At 47.9% G+C, this 22,613-nt stretch overlaps 1 protein-coding gene across 2 annotated transcripts; it reads left to right on the forward strand.

Moving 5' to 3' along the window:
* The first annotated feature begins 271 nt into the window (after positions 1 to 271).
* On the forward strand, positions 272 to 18,771 carry LOC142314280 (perilipin-3-like). 2 transcript variants are annotated; one of them, XM_075352458.1, is made up of 9 exons: positions 272 to 373; positions 507 to 593; positions 4,556 to 4,751; positions 8,200 to 8,282; positions 8,752 to 9,037; positions 9,145 to 9,344; positions 9,434 to 9,547; positions 16,092 to 16,483; positions 18,225 to 18,771. In XM_075352458.1, the coding sequence occupies exons 2-8, from the start codon at positions 537 to 539 to the stop codon at positions 16,440 to 16,442; spliced, it is 1,287 nt and encodes a 428-aa protein (XP_075208573.1). In that variant the 5' UTR covers positions 272 to 373; positions 507 to 536; the 3' UTR covers positions 16,443 to 16,483; positions 18,225 to 18,771. The 2 variants fall into 2 exon arrangements, with proteins under 2 accessions (XP_075208573.1, XP_075208572.1); XM_075352457.1 differs by lacking the exon at positions 18,225 to 18,771 and having other exon boundaries at positions 16,092 to 16,616.
* The last annotated feature ends 3,842 nt before the right edge of the window (positions 18,772 to 22,613 follow it).

Genomic DNA, 22,613 nt, shown 5'->3' on the forward strand with positions numbered 1-22,613 from the left:
CCACCTCTCACCAGCAGAGGGGCAGGCTGACCACCTCTCACCAGCAGAGGGGCGGGCAGACCACCTCTCAGCAGCAGAGGGGCAGGCAGACCACCTCTCACCAGCAGAGGGGCAGGCTGACCACCTCTCACCAGCAGAGGGGCAGGCAGACCACCTCTCAGCAGCAGAGGGGCAGGCAGACCACCTCTCAGCAGCAGAGGGGCGGGCAGACCACCTCTCACCAGCGCCGCACTTTACAGCTCCTCCTCACAGTTGTTAGTGAAAGTTGCCGACTCCTCCCCGTCCGTCAGCTAAGCCCCGCCCTGGACGTCACCGCCCCTTTATATAGCGGCCAAGTGTGCAAAGCAGATCACTGAGTCGGAGCGGCCCAGCGGTGAGTGCAGGGTCCCGGGCCCGAGTAGTGGAGCCGGTGCTGAGTGGGCTGGACACGCGTGGCCGGCATGGTGGTGCAGTGTTGTGGACGCCTTTCTTTGGCTGACACTTCCCCTTTGTGACTTTCCCCTCAGGTGAAATCTCGGCTACTAATCTTTGGCATCATGGCAAGTAACGGAGCGGATCCCGATGCCCAGGTGTGCGCGCCTCCGGAGCAGCAGGTGAGTGGCGCCCGCTATCGGTGCCATCAGGGCGCTCAGACGTGGCGATCTCCGCTGCCCTTTGTACCCTTCATCCAAGGCCACCTTCTAACCACGCTCCGGCTAAAGTGCCCGGTCACAAAGTAGGAATGTCTGGCACCAGATGCCCTGTCTATCATGGCCACATTACACGTGACACCTGGGCTGTGGGCTTCTGGGCACGAGTGTCAGTGGGAAACAGTAGCCAGGACCTGAAGCTCTGATCGGCTGAGGACCCTGCATAGTGATCGGGCTGTGCCTGCTGGACCGGCACACATTGGCGTTATCCTGCTTTCTGATGAGCGATCACTGGGCATGTGGGTATGGCATAAGAGGTTTCCAGCCATCACAGCACTGGTAGTGATATTTGGGGTACGTGCCCACGATCAGGCTTCCTTGCAGAGATGCTAGTGTCCTGTGTGGGAGAACGTGCCTTCTATACCCACAATCAGGGTTATGGATGGGCCTATTCTTGCTGTATTGTCCTGCAAACACTAGTGTCCACAAGAATACATTGATATGCTGTTGCTTGGAAGCTGTTCCCTATGTCAGTTTATGGAGATAAAATAGATCTCTCCCCAGTGGATATGGGATTCCTATAAATCCCATCCATTGTGCTTGTACTGGACAACACCACAAAACATGCTGTGGCCAACACTGACTGGACGTGTACTCACTGAATGCCACCTATTCTGAGCAATACAATAGAGATCTTGATTCCAGTGGATGAGTTGCTTGCTGTAGTTTTGATTCCCAGTTATTAACATGCATATCAAGTAAACCTACTGCCATGTTCTACATATTCATGAGCTTTGTATAACTTGACCTACCACTGGTGCTTTTTGCCTATGCAGTGAACACAAAAAGCAATCAACCAGTGGGACTTGCCAGGGCACAGCCTCTAGAGAATTGGTAGACCTGCTTCAGACTTAAAGCACCGCTCCAGTGTGTTTACACACCCCCCCCCCCCCCCCCCCCCCAATAGGTGCTCGTTCACACATGTGCAACCCATGCAGATTGCATGACTGATTGTCTCCTGATCAGACCATGACCGCTTCAGAAATGTATGGAGGTCTCCTCTGTCATCTTCACCAAGTAAGGCTGCTTTCTCACATCTGGTTTTTGCTATGCGGCACAATCTGGCACTTTGCAGGAAAAACACAACCGTGTTTTTTGCCGCTGGTTGCGTTTTTCGTGCATAGACTTTAATTAGTGCCGCATGGACTTGCATTCGGTCCGGTTTTTGCCGCATGCGGCAGATTTAGCCGATGTGGCGGCCGGATGGAACGTTGCCTGGTACTTATTTTTTTTTTTTTTTTTTTTTTTGTGCGGCAAAAAAACCCGCATTGCGCCGCATCCGGTCGATGCGGCGCTTTTCTCCATGCATCCCTATGGATGCCGGATGCGGTGCGATGCGGCAAAAACCGCATCCGACCGCTGCATGCTGTTTTTGCCACTCGCATGCTCAGTAGCATGCCGCAAGCGGCAAAAACCGGACGGGCTGCATGTAAAAAACTTATGCAAAGGATGCGTTGTTTTCACCGCATAGGTTTCACAGCCGGATTGAGCTGCGCGGCTCAAACCGGATGTGTGAAAGCAGCCTAAGGTGACCCACATCACGTGGTGCAGAGATGTGGACCTGGCCTGCTCTATACTCTAGTACACTAGCTGAGCCCATGTTAAAAGTGAAACCAACTCTAAAGTGTAAGTTGTGGGGCCGCATATTGCTGAAATCCTGTGGTTCACAGCAGTTCAGTGACCTTCTGTCTAGAGGACATGTGCTGGATTGAGTAAGACTGGAAACCGTGTAGCATGGCTGCCCATAGGGGGGGGGGGGGGGGGGAGGGGGAATGTGTGGCTGCAATCTATAGGGGTGGGGGGGGGGGTTAAGCCAACACTAAAGGCTCCAAAGGAAAATGGAAACATTTAGTGTTGGTGAAAATAAAATACAAGAAGCATTGTGGGCTACAGGGTCTTCCCAGGAACATGTGCAATTACTGCATTGCTAAGTATTAGGGTATGTGCGCACTAGGCGTTTTTTTCACGCTGCGTTTTTTGTGCGTTTTTGACTAAAAAAACTCACCCGCGGCTAAAAAACGCGGCAAAAACGCATGCGTTTTTGCCGCGATTTGGTGCGTTTTTAATCAGTGCACAATGCCGTTAAAGATTGTTGATGAAAAAGAAAAAAAAAAGTCTGTCATTTCCTTCTTCAAAATGTTCATTGTATGCAGGAGAGCAGACAGCAGCTGCAGAACTACAAGGCTCAGCATCCTCCATCCAGCACTGTCTGCAGTTTTTTGCCCAAAAAGAAAAAAAAAATGACATGGGCTTCGCCATATTTTTGTATGCTAGCCGGGTACAGCAGGCAGGTACGGGCTGCCCCAACCCCTAGCTGCCTATTTGTACCCGGCTGGGAACCAAAAATATAGAGAAGCCCTTTTCTTTTTAATTATTTCATGAAATTAAAAAAAAAAAAAAAATGACGTGGGCTTCGCCTAATTTTTGAGTCCAGCCGGGTACAACTAGGCAGCTGGGGATTGGAATCCACAGTGCAGGGTGCCCAAGATTTCTGGGCAACCCCACTGCGAATTGCAGTCTGCAGCCACCCCAGAAAATGGCGCTTTCATAGAAGCGCAATCTTCTGGCGCTGTATCCAACTCTTCCAGCTGCCCTGAAGCCGGGTGGCTAGCCGGGTAATAATGGAGTTAGGGCTAGCTGTATATTATCAGCTAGCCCTAAGCCCGAAATTCATGGTGTCACGCCAATATTAGACATAGCCACCATGAATTTCTAGTAATGATAAAAAAAAACCACAACACACAGAAATATTTTCATTAGAAATAAAACACAACACAATTAGTGACTCCATCTTTATTGAAATAAACCCCCCTCCGCAGTAATCCTGGGTCAGGGTCCCGCGCCGTCCAATCCGGATCCAATATCATCTGATCGGTTTGCTGGAAGGCAAAGCGATCAGATGATGTCAGGTTAAACTACGTGAATCACATGACGCATCAGCTGATTGTATAACCGGCTTTTAATCAGCTGATGCATCAGTAGAAAAAAAAAAAAAATAATACTCGCTTATGTGCTGTGCTGATTACCGGCAGCTCCTGGAGCGATCGATTGGACAGGAGTCTGATCCCGTCCGATCGCAGCAGGAGCTGCCGGTAATCAGCTGATGAAGTCCCCTGACGGCAGGATCAGCTGATAGCCAGCCGGGCGCGAAGAAGCCGGCGAGACTACGATCAGCTGATGCGTCAGGTGACTGCATCAGGTGATCCACCGCCAGGTCCTGCAAGCAAGGTCCTGCCCCGGGGAGACTGCACACAGCCAGAGCGGCGGTACCGAGACAGGGGCTGGGAGCGGGCATGGCATCGGGACCCTGCAGACAGGTGAGTATATGACATATTTTTTTTTTTTCTACTGTTCACTTTGGTTTTCGCCGCTGCCTCCACCTCCCGCCCAGACATGGCGCCGCACGGAGCTGACATGGACGGGAGGTGGAAGCAGCGGTGACGGTACCAGGAGGATTCATGCTTCTGTGTTTACCAACAGAAGGAATCCTCTTCCTGTACACGTCACTGTAGTACCCACCCCTTGCGTTTATAGTCATAGAAACGCGGCTATATGCGTTTTTCATTGCGTTTTTAACGTCTCATTGAATTCAATGGGTGAAAAACGCAGAAATAATTGACATGCTGCGTTTTTGTGGTCACCACAAAAACGCAGCTAAAAAAAAAACCGCTGTGTGCGGACAGCACTTATGAAAACCCATTGACATTGCTGGGGAAGCAATGTCACTGTTTTCAGCACAAACGCGGTAAAAAACGCCGCTAAAAACGCCTAGTGCGCACAAGGCCTTAGGCCATCTTCTGCTAAAATCCACATCTTTGGTTCCTTGATAAGTACATCTGATGAATTGTGTATTCTCTCTCCCACAGAATGTGGTGGAACGTGTCACACAACTGCCTCTGGTCAGCTCTGCGTGCAGTGTGGTGAGCTCGGTGTACAACACTACCAAGGATAGCCACCCATACATCAGTAAAGTGTGCGATGTGGCTGAGAAAGGAGCCAAGACCTTAACGGATGTGGCTGTAACTGGATCAAAGCCTCTTATAAGCAGACTGGAGCCACAGAGTAAGTGTAATGTGTACCTGCACTGATCCGTGAGGGAGAGGGCTGCAATCTGATGCCTGACTGTGGGTGGCTGGAATCACACTGCTATTGTAATCAGGTGTGTGTTCTCTGAAATATTCAGCTGGGATCATAGGGAGATCCCTGACTAGCCCAGCTTCAGCTGATGGGTCTCTTCCATGTGTGTAAATGGGGAGATGCCTGTCAATCAACTGGTGCTAGCCACACCCCTCCCTATAGTTCCTGGCTTTTTTTTTTTTTTTTTTTAAACTTTGAAGCATTTCAAAAGTAAACCCTAAGGGTATGTGCCCACGATCAGGACTCACTCATGGGGTCCTGACCTGCGAGGCTGTGAGTCTCCTCTGTAGGAGACCACTGCTGCTTGTACCCACGATCAGGGTTCAGTGCGCTCTGGTCTTCTTGCTGTGGTCTCCCTATGGAGGGCGCATGCAAATCTACAGCAAACAATTGACATGTCGTCTGGAGAGCTGCACCGCAGGTCAGTGTTTGCTGAGGAAGAATCAAGCACAGTGGGCCTGGCATGTCTACAAATCCCATCCACTGTGCTTGTACTGTACAATTCAGTGTCTTTGACACAGCTGAAGCATGCTGCATCCAAAACACTGATCGTGGGCACGCACCCTTAGGGGTACTTCTCACATAGCGAGATCGCTGCTGAGTCACTGTTTTTGTGACCTTAACCAGCGATCTGTGTGTGACACTCGGCAGCGATCTGGCCCCTGCTGTGAAATCGCTACTAGTTACACACTGCTCTGGTTCATATATATTTTTTATTTTTTTTTTTTTTTTTTTTTTTGGGATTGACAGCTCACCAGCGATCATGTAGTGATGCACCAGTGATCCTGACCAGGTCAGATCGCTGGAGCATCGCTAAAGTGACTACCCTTAGGCAGCATCTGTGCACCCAGGTTCTCCTTCATGCTGCCCTTGGTTTAGGCAGCAGTAATCTAATGACTGGTTTCTTAAGTCAGTCTGAGCTAGCCATGAAACATGCAATGTGGCTGTTACAAACTCAGAACAACGTTTGGATAGTTATACTGCAGATCGGTAAATCAAAGAGCTCTGACTAACACTTTGGCTGACATGTCAGCTGGTCTGGGCCAAGCAGTCTTATGAATTCATACCCATTGTGCACTGATACTGTAAGAATGGATTGAGACCATGTCATCAGCCCATTTTGTGCCACGATTAACTGCTGATTTCTGCCCACATGAAGGATCAGCTGAGGGTCTAAAACAGAACAGCTAGCTTCTCCAGAAGAATGGGATCACTGATGGGCTCTGAAAACTGCAGCCAGTTATGTGCAGGAAAACTGTCAAAGGACAACCTAAAGAAAAGTTTAAAGCTTAACTAGAGTTGAGCGAGGGCCTAACTACTCGCACTCTCTATACTCATAACGAGTACTGTCTAAGGCTACTTTCACACTTGCGTTGAACGGTATCCGTTGCATTGCGTTGTGTAACGGATGCAACGGATGTGTTGCATATAGTGACACAACGGATGCTGCAAAACAACGCAATTCGTTTTGATTTTTTTTTTTTTTTTTTTTTTTTTCCCGGTTTTACCAGCGGCAGACTATAGTGAACGATCAGCTGATCGTTCCCTGCAGCCGGCCGCTGGGTGATCAGCTGATCGCTCCCTGCAGCCGGCTGCCGGGTGATCAGCTGATCGCTCCCGGCCGCCGGGTGATCAGCTGATCGCTCCCTGCAGCCGCCCGCCGGGTGATCAGCTGATCGCTGTCACTTGCCGGCGCCCGGGCATGCCGGCGGGCGGGCGCTCAGCTGAGCGCTGTGACTTGCCGGCGGCCGGGCATGCTGGTGGTCGGTCATTCAGCTGAGCGCTGTCGCTTGCCGACGGCCGGGCGCTCAGCTGAACGTTCGGCCACCGCGAGCCAAAATAAAGTTTGATTTTAAAAAAAAAAAAAAAAAAAAGCATGCGCAGTGAAATCCAGAGGATTCCGCTGCTCAAAATAACGTTACATGCTGCGTTCCTCCCGCTGGGCGGAAGCAACGGAGCGTCGCCCAGCGGAAGCAACGCAGCTCCTTTTGGTACAATCCGTCAACCATACAAGTCTATGGGAAACAGCGGAATCCGTTAACGGATTCCGCTGTTTCCCAAAAGGGCGGATTGTAACGGAAGGAAAATAACGCAAGTGTGAAAGTACCCTAATACACGTATTTTCACTCCAAATAGCGTGTGCAATGCAAGTCAATGGTGAAAGCTCGCAAAGTAATGAGTAACCTGAATGTCATAGCAAATGGTGTGGAATTCGGGTTACTCCTTACTTTGAGTTTTCCCCATTGACTTGCATTGCACATGCTATCTGGAACATCCGCAAGTATTAGACAGTACTCGTTATCAGTATGGCGAGTGTGAATAGTTACTCGCTCAACACTAAGATTTAAAATTTTAATTTATAAAATCAATAGGACACTACATTTTGCTTATTTTTCTGTAATATTGAGTTGCAAAATAAAGTAAAATGACACTTGCACTTTAAAGGGGTTGTCCAGATTAAGAAGTTTGAAGGCACTCTGACTTCTGAATCCTCCTAGTGCACACTGAGCTGAGGATTTGCTGGCTTATGAGCAGAACGCTCATGACGGTAATAGGCATATACCTGGCCAGAACCAGATGTGAGGCCTCACTCCATAAGTGTATGGACTCGGTGCAGCTGTCTAATGGGCATGGCCTTGCTTATTACATTTGTATGGAGTGAGGCCAGTCGCTAGTCGGCTTCTGGCTGGGTACATGACTGCCATTCTGGCTCAGAAACCAGCAAATCCTCATGGCGCACTGGTATGTCTGTAAGTCACTGCAGATCTATCATTTTAGACTAGACAATAGGTGGCTTTACACACTGCAACATCGCAAACGACATCGCTGTAACGTCACCGGTTTTGTGACGTTATAGCGACCTCCCCAGCGACATTGCAGTATGTGAAACACATCAGCGACCTGGCCCCTGCTGTGAAGTTGCTGATCGCTACAAATCGTTCAGGACCATTCTTTGGTCCTTTGTTTCTCGCTGTGCAGCATGATCGCTAGAAAGTCTGTGTGTAAAGGGGACTTTACAGCGACTTCGTTAGCGACTTCTCTTTCAAAAAGCTGCTTTACAACGTCCCCAGTGACTAGCTAGGTCGTTCTGCAGGTCCGGATCGCTGTTGCGTCGTTGGCCAGGTCTGCCTGTTTGACAGCTCACCAGAGACTTTGTAGCGATCCCGGCCAGGTTGGGATCACTGGTGGGATCGCTAGAAAGTCTGTGTGTAAAGGGGCCTAATGCCTTTAAGGAAGCAAAATACCTGCTCTGCAACTTTAATTAAAACCCTTCCCCAGTAGGCATTCACATCCTCTTAAATCCCTTACCATTCCTCCCAGTGTCAGTAAAATTCAGAGCTTTAATGATATATATACTGTCCATTCCTTTTAGTTGCCACCGCTAATGAACTTGCCTGCAAAGGTTTAGACAAACTGGAATCTACTTTGCCTATTCTTCAGCAGCCAACAGAGAAGGTAAGATCTGACCGTTCAAGGATTATTTGTAAACCCCCAAGCTATTGCCCAGACTGATGGTGACAAGTTTAGATACTTGAATGGAGATTCTTCCATTCTGCACATTTGCTATAGTCAAAGGTTATGCCATCGCTATATAGCCGTTAGTTTGGGGTCCCACTGGCGGAATTCTCCTCAAGACAAGGGCACTGTTACATGCTGCTTCTCAGGGAGTGATGGTTAAAATTTCATACAAATGAATGGGAATTCTGGCAATAGCTTGTGTGATCTGAGGGCTTTAATCATGTATAATATAGAAATTTACATCAAAAGTAGGCAATTGTTCAGTACTTTAACACAATTAAGATATATATGGCAGAATACCTTATGTGATTTACTTTTAGCACTAACACATTTTCCTCTAATCTCTTCTGAATATTGCTGTGATCTAACATGTAACTATGTATTGGCATTGTCTGTCTTTGTGCAGGTTGTATCGGACACTAAAGGGCTGGTGACTGGAGCACGTGATGCAGTGGTTGGCGCTGTGACTGGCACTGTGACTGGAGCATGTGATACTGTCACAAGTGCTGTGTCCGGCATAATGGGCCTAGCAGTTGGTGCAGTACAGGGAAGTGTAGATGCCACTCGGTCCGTAGTCTCATCAGTGATGGACACACAAGTGGGCCAGTTTGTGACCAGCAGCCTAGATACAGTATTGGGAAAATCTGAGGAGTGGGTCGATCACTACCTTCCTATGACAGATGAGGAGCTGTGTAAGTAAGAATCTGATCAGATTGAAGAGGCACTCTAAAATGCAGCTAGTCATACCTTCCTATGGAACTGTATGGTCACTCTTCCTCACGGTTCTCTCCATCTATAGCTCAGCTGGCCTCAACTGTCGAGGGATTTGAAGTTGCTTCACTTCAGCAGCAAAGAGAACAGCAAAGTTACTATGTCCGCCTGGGTTCTCTGTCCTCTCGCCTCCGTCAGCGGGCATACCAGCATTCTCTGGGCAAAGTGAGGAGTGCCCATATCAGCACAGTGGAGACCCTGGCACAGCTGCACCAAACTATTGACCTGGTACGCCTTTCTAAACCATTAAAGGCTTCTACTATAGTCTTCATAGTTGACATAACAATGGGTTTCTTGTGCTTTCACTTGTATTTAAGATGGAGATGTTCAAGCAGAGTGTACATGGTGGCCAAGACAAACTGCACCAGCTGTGGCTGGACTGGAGTCGCAAGCAGCCAGGATCTGAAGGTGTAGATGGCGAGGCTGAACAGGTAATGTGAATATTGATGGCCTATAGAATGAAAGCATAAACAACGCACAATGCCTACAAATTAAATCAAAATAAGTAAAGAACTACAATCACTATGAATGAAATGGTCTCGTTCAGTTAGTTAACGTTCATAGCTTCCTTATTGCCTCTTGATGTGGAAAAGAACAAATGTATGCCAAAAGTGCAGGTTGTGCTGCCCCTCTTAACCCTATAATGGTGTCCAGATGTTTGCCAAACCTTACAATCATGCTAGAAGAAAGAAGCGCTAATAGGGTTTTACCCGATAAATTACAGGTTAGTAACGTAAATTAATACACTTACCCAAAATGATTGTGAAGGGTAACAACCACCATAGCATAGGATAATGGCGGCTTCCGTGGCCCCACGTGCAGAAGTCTTCAGTGTAAGAGGAGAAAAAGGGGTTAAACCCGCGCAATCCACCAAATAAGATGTAGAGATGTTGATAGATCACTTTTATTCCATAAATCTACGTGTTTCAAGGTACAGAGACCTCTTCCTCAGAACCAGAAAAATCAACATGTATGTTGATTTTCTGGTTCTGAGGAAGAGGTCTCTGTACCTTGAAACGCGTAGACTTATGGAATAAAAGTGATCTATCAACATCTCCATCTTATTTGGTGGATTACGCGGGTTTAACCCCTTTTTCTCCTTACACTGAACCTTAATATGTAAGATGCAGACTTCTGAACTATGTAGTGATCAGTGCTGAGGCCAAGGAGTGACATTGGACACAGCAGATTCTGCCCACTCTTACTGCAGACATAACGTAGCAGTAAATGAAGCTTTCTTTATCGTTCCTATGGGAGACCCAGACATTGGGTGTATAGCTTCTGCCTCCGGAGGACACAAAGTACTACACTCAAAAGTGTAGCTCCTCCCTCTGAGCTTATACACCCCCTGGAGAACCAGATCTAGCCAGTTTATCGCTTTGTGTTCAGGAGGCATACATCCACACATGCATTCTCATCTGATTTTTCATTTTTGGAAAGTTTGAAGAATAGCGGGTCCAAGCCTGGACCCCCGGCATGTCCCTTCTCACCCCACTGTCGGCGGTGCTGTTAAGGTTGATTCCAAGGCTGGAGCCTTACATGCTGTGCTCCTTCACCATCCCTCCTGGGCTCTGGCTTGAAGTGGGAGCCAGCACGGTTCTCCATGCTTGGCAAGAGACCAGTCTCCATCCGCAGCCCTTCAGGATCCTGCTGGACCGGAGCACTCGCCCCCAGGGACTTGGAACCCTGCGTCTCAGCAAGCTAAGTACCTGAGACGCTTATATATGGGGGTCCCTTGTACTTTATTGTTGTGGGAGAGTGTGCTGAGTGACTTTTGTGACATTTCCGGCGGGTTCTCTGGCTGTCGCCTGAGAACCGCGCCGATGGTGCCTGCGCGCCGGCCGCACCGCTCAAATTTAGGCCCCGGCTTCGCCGGAGGCCTACTTTCGGTTTCACTGCCCTCGCATGTCATTCATGCAGAGGGACAGTGCGGCTCCGCCCAGCGGCCGTTCTACACAGGGGGGGGATACACTCCTCACTGAGTTTGTCTCCTCCCCTGTAGGTCTCTATGGCCCTCCAGATCCCGCTCTCAGAGTGAGTCCCGCCCCCCTCTCTTCGCTCCGGCGCCATTTTCTCAGCGTTCTTCCCTGCGATCAGCACTGGCTGCAGCATCCCTGCTGAGGTGCTTGGGGGTCTGGGCTTTGGGATCTGGAGGGCACACAAACCGCTCCAGCAGTCTGGTAAGCCACAACCTCCAGTTGTGGACCTTCTGTATATACTCTCTGGGGGTCATTCTGGCAGAGCCCCCACTTCAGCAGCATGTCTCACACGAGGAGCAAGGCTCCAAAGCTTTATTCAGTATGCACTGCATGTAAGCTCCTACTGCCTGAACCGAGCACCTATCCACATTGTGATGCCTGCTCTAACCTGACGATGCCTCAGCCTGGAATCGCCCCCCCCCCCCCCCCCCTCAGTGGTCTCTCAGGCTGCTCCGGTCCCTGTGGCTGAACCCCCGGCTTGGGTAGAATCCTTATCTAGGTCCATCTCCCAGTCTTTTGCCAACTCCATGGGACAGCTGTCCAGGACTCTGCTGAACATGCATCAGCCCCCTTCACAGGGTGCCTCTGCTGCTAGGGCTCTCTCAGCAGAGCTCACAGAGGATTCATCATCTGGTCCCAGACACAGTCCTCCTAAAAGGAGACACAGGGCTCCCTCTCCTTCCTCGTCCCGCGGCTCTGTTTCAGACACTGACTCGCGGGTTGAGGAGGATGCCTTTACAGGGGGCTCGGAGGCTAACTCCATGTGCCCCATTGATCTGTCCGAAAGTGACTCAGATGTTAGTGATTTGATTGCGTGCATTAATTCTGTACTGGATCTCAATCCGCCAGTATCAGAGGAGCAACCATCTCTGGCAGAAAAGCACCAGTTTACCTCGCCTAAGAGGACAAAGAGTGTTCTTTAACCACTCCAGTTTTCAGGCCGCTGTGACAAAGCCCAGGGCCTGTCCTGACAAACTCTTCCCAAAGCGTGGTTCTGATGACCGGTTTCCACTTCCACCTGAGGTGGTCAAGGAGTGGGCTCATTCACCAAAGGTAGACCCTCCGGTGTCTAGACTCTCAGCCCGGAAAGCTGTATCAGTGGCTGATGGCACCTCTCAAGGATTCCACTGACCGCCAGGTCGACCTTCTGGCCAAATCTGTATATGAGGCGGCAGGGGCCTCATTCTCCCCAACTTTTGCAGCAGTGTGGGCTCTCAAAGCCATCTCTGCTTCTCTAGAGGAGATGCATTCCCTCGCCAGGGAATCTATGCCCGAAATGGTTACCTTAACTTCCCAAGCTTCAGCTTTTTCATCCTATGCCATGTATGCCATGCTGGAGGCTTCTCACCGCACTGCAGTGGCTTCGGCTAATTCCTTCGCTATCCGCAGGATCCTGTGGCTTCGAGAGTGGAAGGCAGATGCTTCTTCAAAGAAGTACCTTGCTGGGCTCCCTTTTGCTGGGTCCCGGCTGTTCGGAGAACAGCTGGATGAAATTGTTAAGGAGGCTACTGGCAGGAAGAGTACTTCCATGCCACAAACCAAAACCACGAAACCTGTCCAGGGTAGGAATCAGTCGAGGTTTCGCTCCTTTCGTTCCTCCAACTGGTCGTCCTCTAGGCCCTCGGCCTCGTCCACTAACTCAGCCAAGGACCAAAAATCCAGCTGGTGCACAAGCGCGTCCACAGAAGACCGCAGGAGCTGCTGCCACTAAGGCAGCCTCCTCGTGACTATCTGCCCGCTCCAGCAACGTCCTTAGTCGGTGGCAGGCTCTCCCACTTTGGAGACGTGTGGTTTCAACACGTCTCCGATCAGTGGGTGCGGGATATCATCTCCCACGGCTACAGGATAGAGTTCTCTTCCAGCCCGCCAAACAGATTTTTTTTCTGTCAACTCCCCCCTGCTCCAAGGCTGCCGCCTTCTCTCAGGCCGTGGCATCCTTGCAGGCCAACGGAGTAATTGTACCGGTTCCCGCCAGGGAACGGTTCAGAGGTTTCTACTCAAATCTTCAATCAAATTCCTTACCTGGACGACCTTCTAGTCAAGGCTTCATCCAGCGCAGACTGTCAGCGGAGTGTCTCGCTCACTCTCGCCACTCTAGCCCAAGCTGTGCTTCTAGCTCTCCTAGCCTTTCACCACCTGTTGGCAGGCAGGCACATTCGAGTCCAGTCAGACAACGCGACAGCGGTTGCCTAAATCAATCGCCAAGGCGGGACACGCAGCCGCCTAGCAATGTTGTAGGTACAACGCATCCTTCAATGGGTGGAGGACTCTGGGTCCACCATATCCGCAGTCCACATCCCAGGCGTGGAAAACTGGGAGGCAGATTATCTCAGCCGTCAAACCGTGGACAGTGGCGAGTGGTCCCTGCACCCGGCAGTGTTTCAGTCAATCTGCCGCAAGTGGGGCACTCCGGACGTGGATCTAATGGCATCCCGTCACAATAACAAGGTTCCGGTTTACGTGGCTCGCTCCCACGATCCTCAGGCCTTTGCAGCGGACGCTCTGGTTCAAGACTGGTCCCAGTTTCGTCTGTCCTACGTGGTGTTTTTTTTTTTTTTTTTTTTTTTTTTTTTTTTTGTCCTGATTTAGCTGCGCTCTCTTCGGAGTCACCTTTTTTAGTTTTTCATCAAGACAAGGTGGTTCTCCATCAGACTCCGGACTTTCTTCCTAAGGTGGTTTCTCCTTTCTACCTTAACCAGGACATTACCCTACCTTCCTTTTTTGTCCGGCTCCTGTTCATCGCTTTGAAAAAGCGTTGCATACTCTGGATCTGGTGCGGGCGCTCCGGATCTGTCTCGCACCGCTGCTCTTAGGCGGTGCACCTCTCTTTTTGTGCTAACCACAGGTCGGCGTAAGGGCCTCTCTGCTTCTAAGCCGACCTTAGCCCGTTGGATTAGGTCAAGCATTTCGGATGCCTACCAGTGTTCTCAGGTGCCTCTCCCGCCGGGGATCAAGGCACACTCGACCAGAGCTGTCGGTGCCTCTTGGGCTTTCAGGCACCAGGCTACGGCTCAGCATGTCTGTCAGGCTGCCACTTGGACTAGCCTGCATACCTTTTCAAAGCACTACCAAGTGCATGCTCATGCTTCGGCAGATGCGAGCTTGGGCAGACGCATCCTTCAGGCGGCTGTCGCCCACTTGTGAAGTTGGGCTCCACCTACTTCTCAGTTTTTCTGTTTAGTCCCACCCATGGACTGCTTTGAGACGTCCCAATGTCTGGGTCTCCCATAGGAACGATAAGAGAATTTTGTTTGCTTACCGTAAATTCTTTTTATTATTTATAGTTCCGTATTGGGAGACCCAGCACCCTCCCTGTTGCCTGTTGGCAGTTTCTTGTTCCGTGTGTTATCACCGGCTGTTGTCATAGACAGAGGCTCCGGTTGTTCCGGTTCTTGCTTTGTTTTTACTTGTGGGTGGCTATTCTCCTTCAGCTTTTGCACTAAACTGGCTAGATCTGGTTCTCCAGGGGGTGTATAAGCTCAGAGGGAGGAGCTACACTTTTGAGTGTAGTACTTTGTGTCCTCCGGAGGCAGAAGTTATACACCCAATGTCTGGGTCTCCCAATACAGAACTATAAGAAAAAGAATTTACAATAAGTAAACAAAATTCTTATTTTTTTTATTTTTATTTTTTTTCATGGCACATCTCAGCAGCTGCCCCCCCCTAGTGTTCAAAAGCTGGAAATAACTTTAAATTTGGTTGTATAAAATAAAAAAATGAAGTCTAACATTTTTAAAGATTAAGTGGTATTCCCATAAAATATAAACTGTCTGAACATTATTTTCTGTCCCTTGTGACTGCCTTATGAGGAACATATAAATAATTTGACAAAACTATAAATGACATGGACAAGGGGTGATCTATTGTCATTATTCTTCTCTCTCCACTGATCTGCAAGTAATCCCACATACTCTTGAATGGTCATGACTTAAAATGTTGGACTCACTAACCAGCTGCCTTACTCTATAGCTTAATCTTCCACCCTTGTATATAGGTAAGTAGTCTTCCAATTAATCAAGCTTCTAGGTTATCCTACATTAGTTATGACCCCAGTTGAGAGAGGGAGACTGTCTAAAATCAGGATTAACAAAAAATGAATATGACCGTGCATGTATAACACCTCCTCGCTACATTATGGCTCCCTAGGACTTGCAACATTGAACTTTCCTTAGTTTGCTCATTCAAGTGACCATGTGTTTTATAAAATGCTTTCAGAAATTATGTAAATGGTTAAAAGTGATCATTGGATTATGAAGACTTGGTAGCCTATTCTGGTTTGAAACTGCCCCTATATGGAGGAGAAAATGGCTTGCTGTATAAGGCTACTTTAACACATCCGGTTTGAGCACTGCGGCTCAATCCGGCTGTGAAAACTATGCAACGGATGCGGCGAAAACACCGCATCCTTTGCATAAGTTTTTACATGCAGCCCGTCCGTTTTTTTTCCGGTTGCGGCATGCTACTGAGCATGCGCAGTGGAAAAAACCGCATGCGGCGAGCGGATGCGTTTTTCTGCATCCAGCCTCCATAGGTATGCATTGGAAAATGCGCCGCAGCGGCCGGATGCGGCACGATGCAGTGTTTTTTTGCCGGAGCAAAAAACGTTGCAGAGAACGTTTGATGCGGCATCGGCTAAATCTGCCGCATGCGGCAAAAACCGGACCGAACGCAAGCCCCTGCGGCACAATACGGCACTAATGTAAGTCTATGCAAAACCGCAACCGGCGTTACAAAAGCCGGTTGCGGTTTTTCTGCAGAACGCCGTATTGTGCCGCAGAGCAAAAATCCGGATGTGTGAAAGGGGCCTAAGTGTGGTTGCATTGCAGCCTTGGGTTCAATCCCAACAAGACATGTTCTCCCCATGTCTGTGTAGGTGTGATCACTTGCCAAAGATGCTGATGTGAATTTAAACTATTCAATGTTTGCTCGTGTTGGCACCCTATATTAAATGTACTTATTCTGAGCATAAGTGCTAATAAATCAACTTCTCTTGCAGCCACTGGAGTCTCGTGTGCTAACCATGACCCGTACCCTGACCAAGCAACTCCAAACTACCTGTTTTACTCTGGTATCCGGGGCACAAGGCCTGCCAGCTAACATACAGGACCGAATGCAGCAACTCCGGCAAACGGCTCAAGGCCTGCACTCTTCCTTTTCCTCTGCTCACTCCCTCCAAGATATTTCAGCAGGAATTCTGACTCAAAGCCGTGAACAAGCCTCAAAAGTCCAAGACCATGTGAATGAGCTCTTAAGCTATGTAGTCGCAAACACTCCATTAACATGGCTGGTGGGCCCTTTTGCACCTCAGCTGGTTGAACGTCCAGAAATGCCTGAAAAGATTGAATAAGCGATCCTTCAGCCCCCAATATCTGCACTTTAACCTTGAAGGTGATATTATGTGCCATATTCTTTTGTGATTTGGTATAGTTCACAGCATAACAATTTGTACTTGGTAACCTGCTTAATTTTTTGCCTTCTCTTGTACTATTGTGCCAAAATTTATAAAAATATGTTCTCAGCATTTGTTGTGTTTTTTTTTTTTTTTTTTTTTTTTTTTTTTTCCATGACTTTAAAGCCACCAGGTTTATTCAGTAGGTATTACAGTTCTTAACCTAATTGGGTAGCCCACATGTCTTGTGCAGCAGCTTATCAGTTCCACCTTGCTCATTACTTGTGATGCACTGGGTTTTCAAGGCTGCCCTAGCCCTACTCCTCGTAGGCTCAGTTGCAAGCCACATTCCATGGGTGGGCCTCTATGATGGATAAGATGAAGTCAATAATTTCCTTATCCTTTTCCTGCCAAAGATAAAAAAAAAATGTTTTAAACCCCAGTGAGAACCATTCAGACTGAGCAGCTAACTGGGCCAAACACTCAAATGGTCATTCAAGTGGCCAACATACATAGGGCACCCAGTGTTGGGTGTGAACTCAACACTTACAAGTCAGGTTGCTTCGTCTATAGTGGTATGCTAAACCCCAGTCTTCCCACCTAATCTGGAGGTACAAGATGGATGTGGCTGCATTAGGTTGAACTTCAATATCCCAGGCTATACTCCTAGCTGGAGTGGTATGACAAACATGGTTTGATATAAAACCATTCAAAGGCTGTTTTTTGAGCTGAAAGATGGGCAATAACATATGTAACATTTATCATGTATGTGTTGAAGCACTAATGTCTGAATGAGGCCTAAGGGTTACGTTGCACACTACGACATCGCAGCTGCGATGTCAGTGGGGTCAAATTAAAAGTGACGCACTTCCGGCATCGCATGCGACATCGTAGTGTGTAAAGGCTCGATGATACGATTTAACGAGCGCAATCGTATCATCGTTGCAGCGTCGGCGTAATCCATAATTACGCTGACGCGACAGTCCGATGTTGTTCCACGCTCCTGTGGCAGCACACATCGTAGGATATGCAGAAGGAGGTGGGTGGGATGTTTACATCCTGCTCATCTCCACCCCTCCACTCCTATTGGCCGCCGGCCGTGTGACGTCGCAGTGACTCCGCACGACCCACCCCTTAACAAGGAGGCAGGTCGCCGGCCAGAGCGACGGTCGCAGGACAGGTGAGTCCATGTGAAGCTGCCATAGCAATTTTCACTACGGCAGTTATCGCAAGGATATCGCCGCTGCGACGGGGGCGGGGACTATCGTGGTCGGCATCAGCCTGCGATGTCGCAGCGTGCAAAGTACCCCTAAGTCTGGTGATACCATTTTTGTTCTGCTGCGCTTAACTGATGGGTAATGGTTAATCTTTGCTAAGTCAGATCCGCCATCTTCCATGAACCACATGGTCGATTGCAGCAGGGGTCCAAGTGCTCTCTCCACTATCCAGTGAGTTAGACCTTCCATCTACCATGAACCACATGGCCAGTCGCAGCAGGGGTAAAATCGTTCAGTTAACTATTCTGTGAGTCAGTATCAGTTTCCTGGGCCAGGCATCCTCCGGGGTCCATTCCCCGTGTTGTCGAACCTCAAGGAGCTAATTTTCTAAATAAGGAAGTAGGTCTGTTGTTCTCTTCTTACAGCTGATGACAGTCCTTTTACATCATCTCTGTAATCTGTCGTGCTGAGGATCATGTATCCAGCTCTACATTCAAAAGATCTATTGCTTTCTCTGTTTCAGGACGTCTGTCCCACTCTGGTTCTCAAGCTCATAGACTGGTGTGTCCTTAGTCGCCTTCTAGGATGGAGCCTCCGCTATCGAGAACCTCCAGGGAACCTGCAAATGCTTTCAATATGTGCACTTGAACTTACCTCTGCTCTCCTACTTTTTCAGAACCATCAAGAGTCCAAGAGTCTTACTGTCAGCTCACTCCATTACCCTTCGGCTTAGATACCTCTCCAGTCTCCTTACGAGGTTGAAGTCAACGGCATAGTCATCCTATGCAACTGAAGGATTTCAATATTTCCTTACTGTACTGTACTGCAGCTACATGTCACAGTGCAGAGAGCAGGGAGCCGCGCGCACTGCTTAGCGCTGGCTCCTTGCTCTCCTTGCTACAGTATACATCGGGTTAATTACCCGATGTGTACTGCAGCCACATGTGCACAGAGCAGGAGCCGGCACTGGCAGCAAGAGCGGAGGCTGGTAATGAAGGTAAATATCGGGTAACCAGGGAAAGGTCTTCCCTTGGTTACCCGATGTTTACGCTGGTTACAGCTTTCCGCAGCTGTCAGACGCCGGCTCCTGCTCGCTTCATTTCGTCGCTCTCTCGCTGTCACACACAGCGATGTGTGTGTGTGTGTGTGTGTGTGTGTGTGTGTGTGTGTGTGTCACAGCGGGAGAATGACGACCAAAAAATGAAGCTGGACATTCAGCAACGACCGGCGACCTCACAGCAGGGGCCAGGTCGTTGCTGGATGTCACACACAGCGACAGCAACGGGACGTCGCTGCAACGTCACAGAAAATGGTGACGTAGCAGCGACGTCGTTGTCGCTGTGTGTGACACCAGCTTAACTCAGAGCCTATTAATTGCCTCTCCTCCTGTGGTTGGATCTTCTGTCAAGCCGCTCTCTGCATCTAATCAACATTGATGCAACACTTATCATTCACCAAGGTGGAACCCTGTTCAGTTTGGTCACAGCTGAGGCATCGACTCAGGGACTGAACAATGTTTTCTGTTATTTTCAGCAATTTATATCCTTGAAGCAAGATAAGAATCACCGACTTCCTAACCTGTGAACGATCTTCCACAGAAGTGGTCACCTCTTCTCACGGTTCTCATCCATATTTGTTTCAGAGGAGCGCAAATGACATTTGCCTGATGGCTTCCATGGTATGTTACAGGATTCCGCAGTTCGTTTCCAGGTCCTGCGATGCTCAGCGATGATCTCCCACACCTTCTGCAACAATAACAATTTTTTTTAATTGTTTAATCACCTCCTCCCTTGAAGGTGCCTCCTTTTGTAACCATTTTTGTAGGATTACTTTTTTGCTAGTCATTGCTATCTCATGGAAAAGAGATGGTTAATTTGTCCTCCTCTCCTCCCTCTTCACTCTGTTGCAAATAGTGAAATATCCATATCATCGGATCCAACTCTATATTCCTACTCCATATCTTCCTCACCACCTCCTGTATTTGCTGCCATAACTCTATGATCTTCTCACACTCCCAGATTCCGTGATATAAATCCGACTTTTCTGCGTCACACTTTGGGCAGTTCATTAATTTTTCCGGACGTCTTGCATTTACAAAGTTGAAACCATAGATCGCCCTATGCATAAGACCCGCAACACACATCCGTGTAATTTGTACGTGTGCGGTACGTATTTGCACGTACCGGAGATACGTACACACGGAGACCCATGTTATTCAATGGAAGATGGCACACACACACGTAAAATCACACGTAACGTGTGTCCTTGTCGTAAGTACGTGTGTGCGCTTTTCTACACTGACGACATGTCCGATTTTGGCCGGCAACACGCAGGCACAGACCCGCTTTAGTCTATGGGTCCGTGCCTGCACGTACCGCACACGGAGTATGTCCGTGTTCAGCACGTATTGTCCGTGTCCGTTTTTCATCACAAAATCTGAAACACTTGTTACCAATCTATTAGGTCAATTGTAGGCCATTAATTCTGGCGCCAAACATACATTTCCTGTCTCATTTGCACGCCAGACAGCAGCTGGGCACCTGTCCTCTCACTGCAGGGGAACTTTGAGCACAGAGAACAACACAGGTACTGAGCATGGCGCCCAGAATCGATACAGAGAGGCTGATTGGAGAAGTGGAGAGGCATCCAGAGCTGTGGGACACACGTGTTGATGGCTATCATGTCAGGTTAATGGTGGAACGAGCATGGATGGCTGTGGCAGAGGTAGTCTACCCCAGGAATGGATGGTCTCAATGTACCCCATGAAAGAAAAATAGATGTGGTGAGTACAGATATTTGCCTTGCTTCTGTCTTTACCTACATGCGCTCATTCTGTAGGCAGAGTATAAACATATTTGTATAGTTTGTTTGGCATGTATTAATGGGCCTGACTCATTTTGAGATACACTGGAGACTCACAAACAGGATAGTGTATTTATTTGGCCTTTTGAAGTATTCATTGCAGTTTACTAGTAATGTCAGCATGTGTATATGTGGCCTGCAAAGCATTTTATGCATGTACAAAAGGCATGTCAGGGTGGTTAAGCCACTATTAAACATGTTTGTGGTGTTTTTTTTTTGTTTGCATTTCTGTGCTTTGTCTATTGCAAATGTGCTGTGATTTGTCTATACATTTTGAGTTGTATTTCTATGTTTGGTTTATTATGTATGTTCCTTGGTGTCACTATGTCTGGAATTTTAACAGAAATGTGTAGTGTATAATAAAAAATATATGTGGAAGATATGGCACTTCATGGGTTAGTAGTCTTTTTGCTGCTCATGGCTTTCTGTAGGTTTTGGTTTTTTTTTAACAATTAAAAGGTGATGAATGATTATTCAGTGGTTTAAGATTTTTACTGGTGAACTTGTTTTCTTTCCCATGCTTATTGTGTTATTATGTCACTATATGATTGAAAAACGTAGAACAGTGCAACTGGATCTTAGCAGTAGTAAAAGGCAAAAACTTCTGGGGACATAAATGTATACAGGGAGAATAGAAGTCATTCATTTTGCCAGGGTACCTACATACCTCATAACCAACAACAATAGATAGTCATAGGCACTAGTGTGCAGATAAAAGATATTCTTTAATGAACAGACAATAGTAAAATACAAGGTATGGATATATAATCAATATAAATAGGTTACAAAGACATGGAGGGTGATTGATTCCCCAAATGTGGCTGCATGCAATATCAAATCAAATTAATCAATTGTAGCTCACTGGTATGGTCAGTGCTGGAAAGGGGTTCGTAAACCGGCATAGTGCAAACCTGAGGAGGTAACAGCTGAGCAGATCAGCATACCAGCTACACTTAGTACGTAATCAACACAGCACAAAACCAGGGACCAGTATAGAGCTTACCAGAGTAGCAAGAAAGGGTGTGCAGGCACACACGGGGATAGTCCCAACACGTGTTTCGTGTGGTGACTTCTTCAGGGGACTGTGGACAACAGGGAAAAGGATGAGTCTAACATACCTGCCGTACTCATACAGAATTAGCAGCACATGTCGCAGTTCCATGGGGCAAGGAGGCGCGGCGTCAGTGTGGGCGGCTACTCCAGCGTCATCTGGGTGAGGGGAATTCCCTTATTGACGTCAGTAAACCCAGAGGACGCCGGGAGGAGAGCCGTGCCCACTGCGCATGCGCAATCCCGCAACCAGGAAGTGCGATCCTGAATACCATATTAAATGCTGGCAGAGGTGAGGGCAAGTAAACGCAGATAGATATCCTAGAAAGGACATCACATATGATAAATAAAAGTGGTAACTCAAGTGTGCCGCAGTGAGCATACAGTGCAGTACATATTAGTACTGACAAAGACAACCCAGAAGTATTATAGCTAATGAATATAAGTAATATACTGTAATTCAATATGCACAAGTGTACAGTCACAGTGATAGCTAGAAATACATACATTAGATCTAATACAACACATCAGAGTACAGAATGAGAACATCAGCGTTAGCCAGATTATAATACACAGGATTCGCTGCGGTGATAATCCAGAGTAATTTTTGTAGAGAATTCCATTTTCCTTTTTCATATACATATTCAATGTTCTGAGTACTGGAGCAGTAACTTCAAAAAAAGGTGGCATGGAAAAATCCGGCAGGGATATTAGACAAAAGAAAAAGTGGACTGTGAAAAAGGAAAAACACAGAAGGGTGAGGTTAAAAATAAGGCATAAAAAATATTAAATATTAAAAAGACTCAGAAAAACACGAGCAGCACATGGAAATTGCAACCAACCAAGACCAAATATTATCAGAGACCGCAAGGGAAGAGACATACTGGTTTATAAAAATGACGCAAAAGTTTGTCTTTCGTTTAATCCGTTGGGTACCACCGTCTCAAGAAGGAAAATCCACCGACACTCTGCCCTTGCCAACATCTTATGTATATCCCCA

Source organism: Anomaloglossus baeobatrachus, chromosome 1 (assembly GCF_048569485.1).
Source record: "Anomaloglossus baeobatrachus isolate aAnoBae1 chromosome 1, aAnoBae1.hap1, whole genome shotgun sequence".
NCBI lineage: Eukaryota > Metazoa > Chordata > Amphibia > Anura > Aromobatidae > Anomaloglossus > Anomaloglossus baeobatrachus.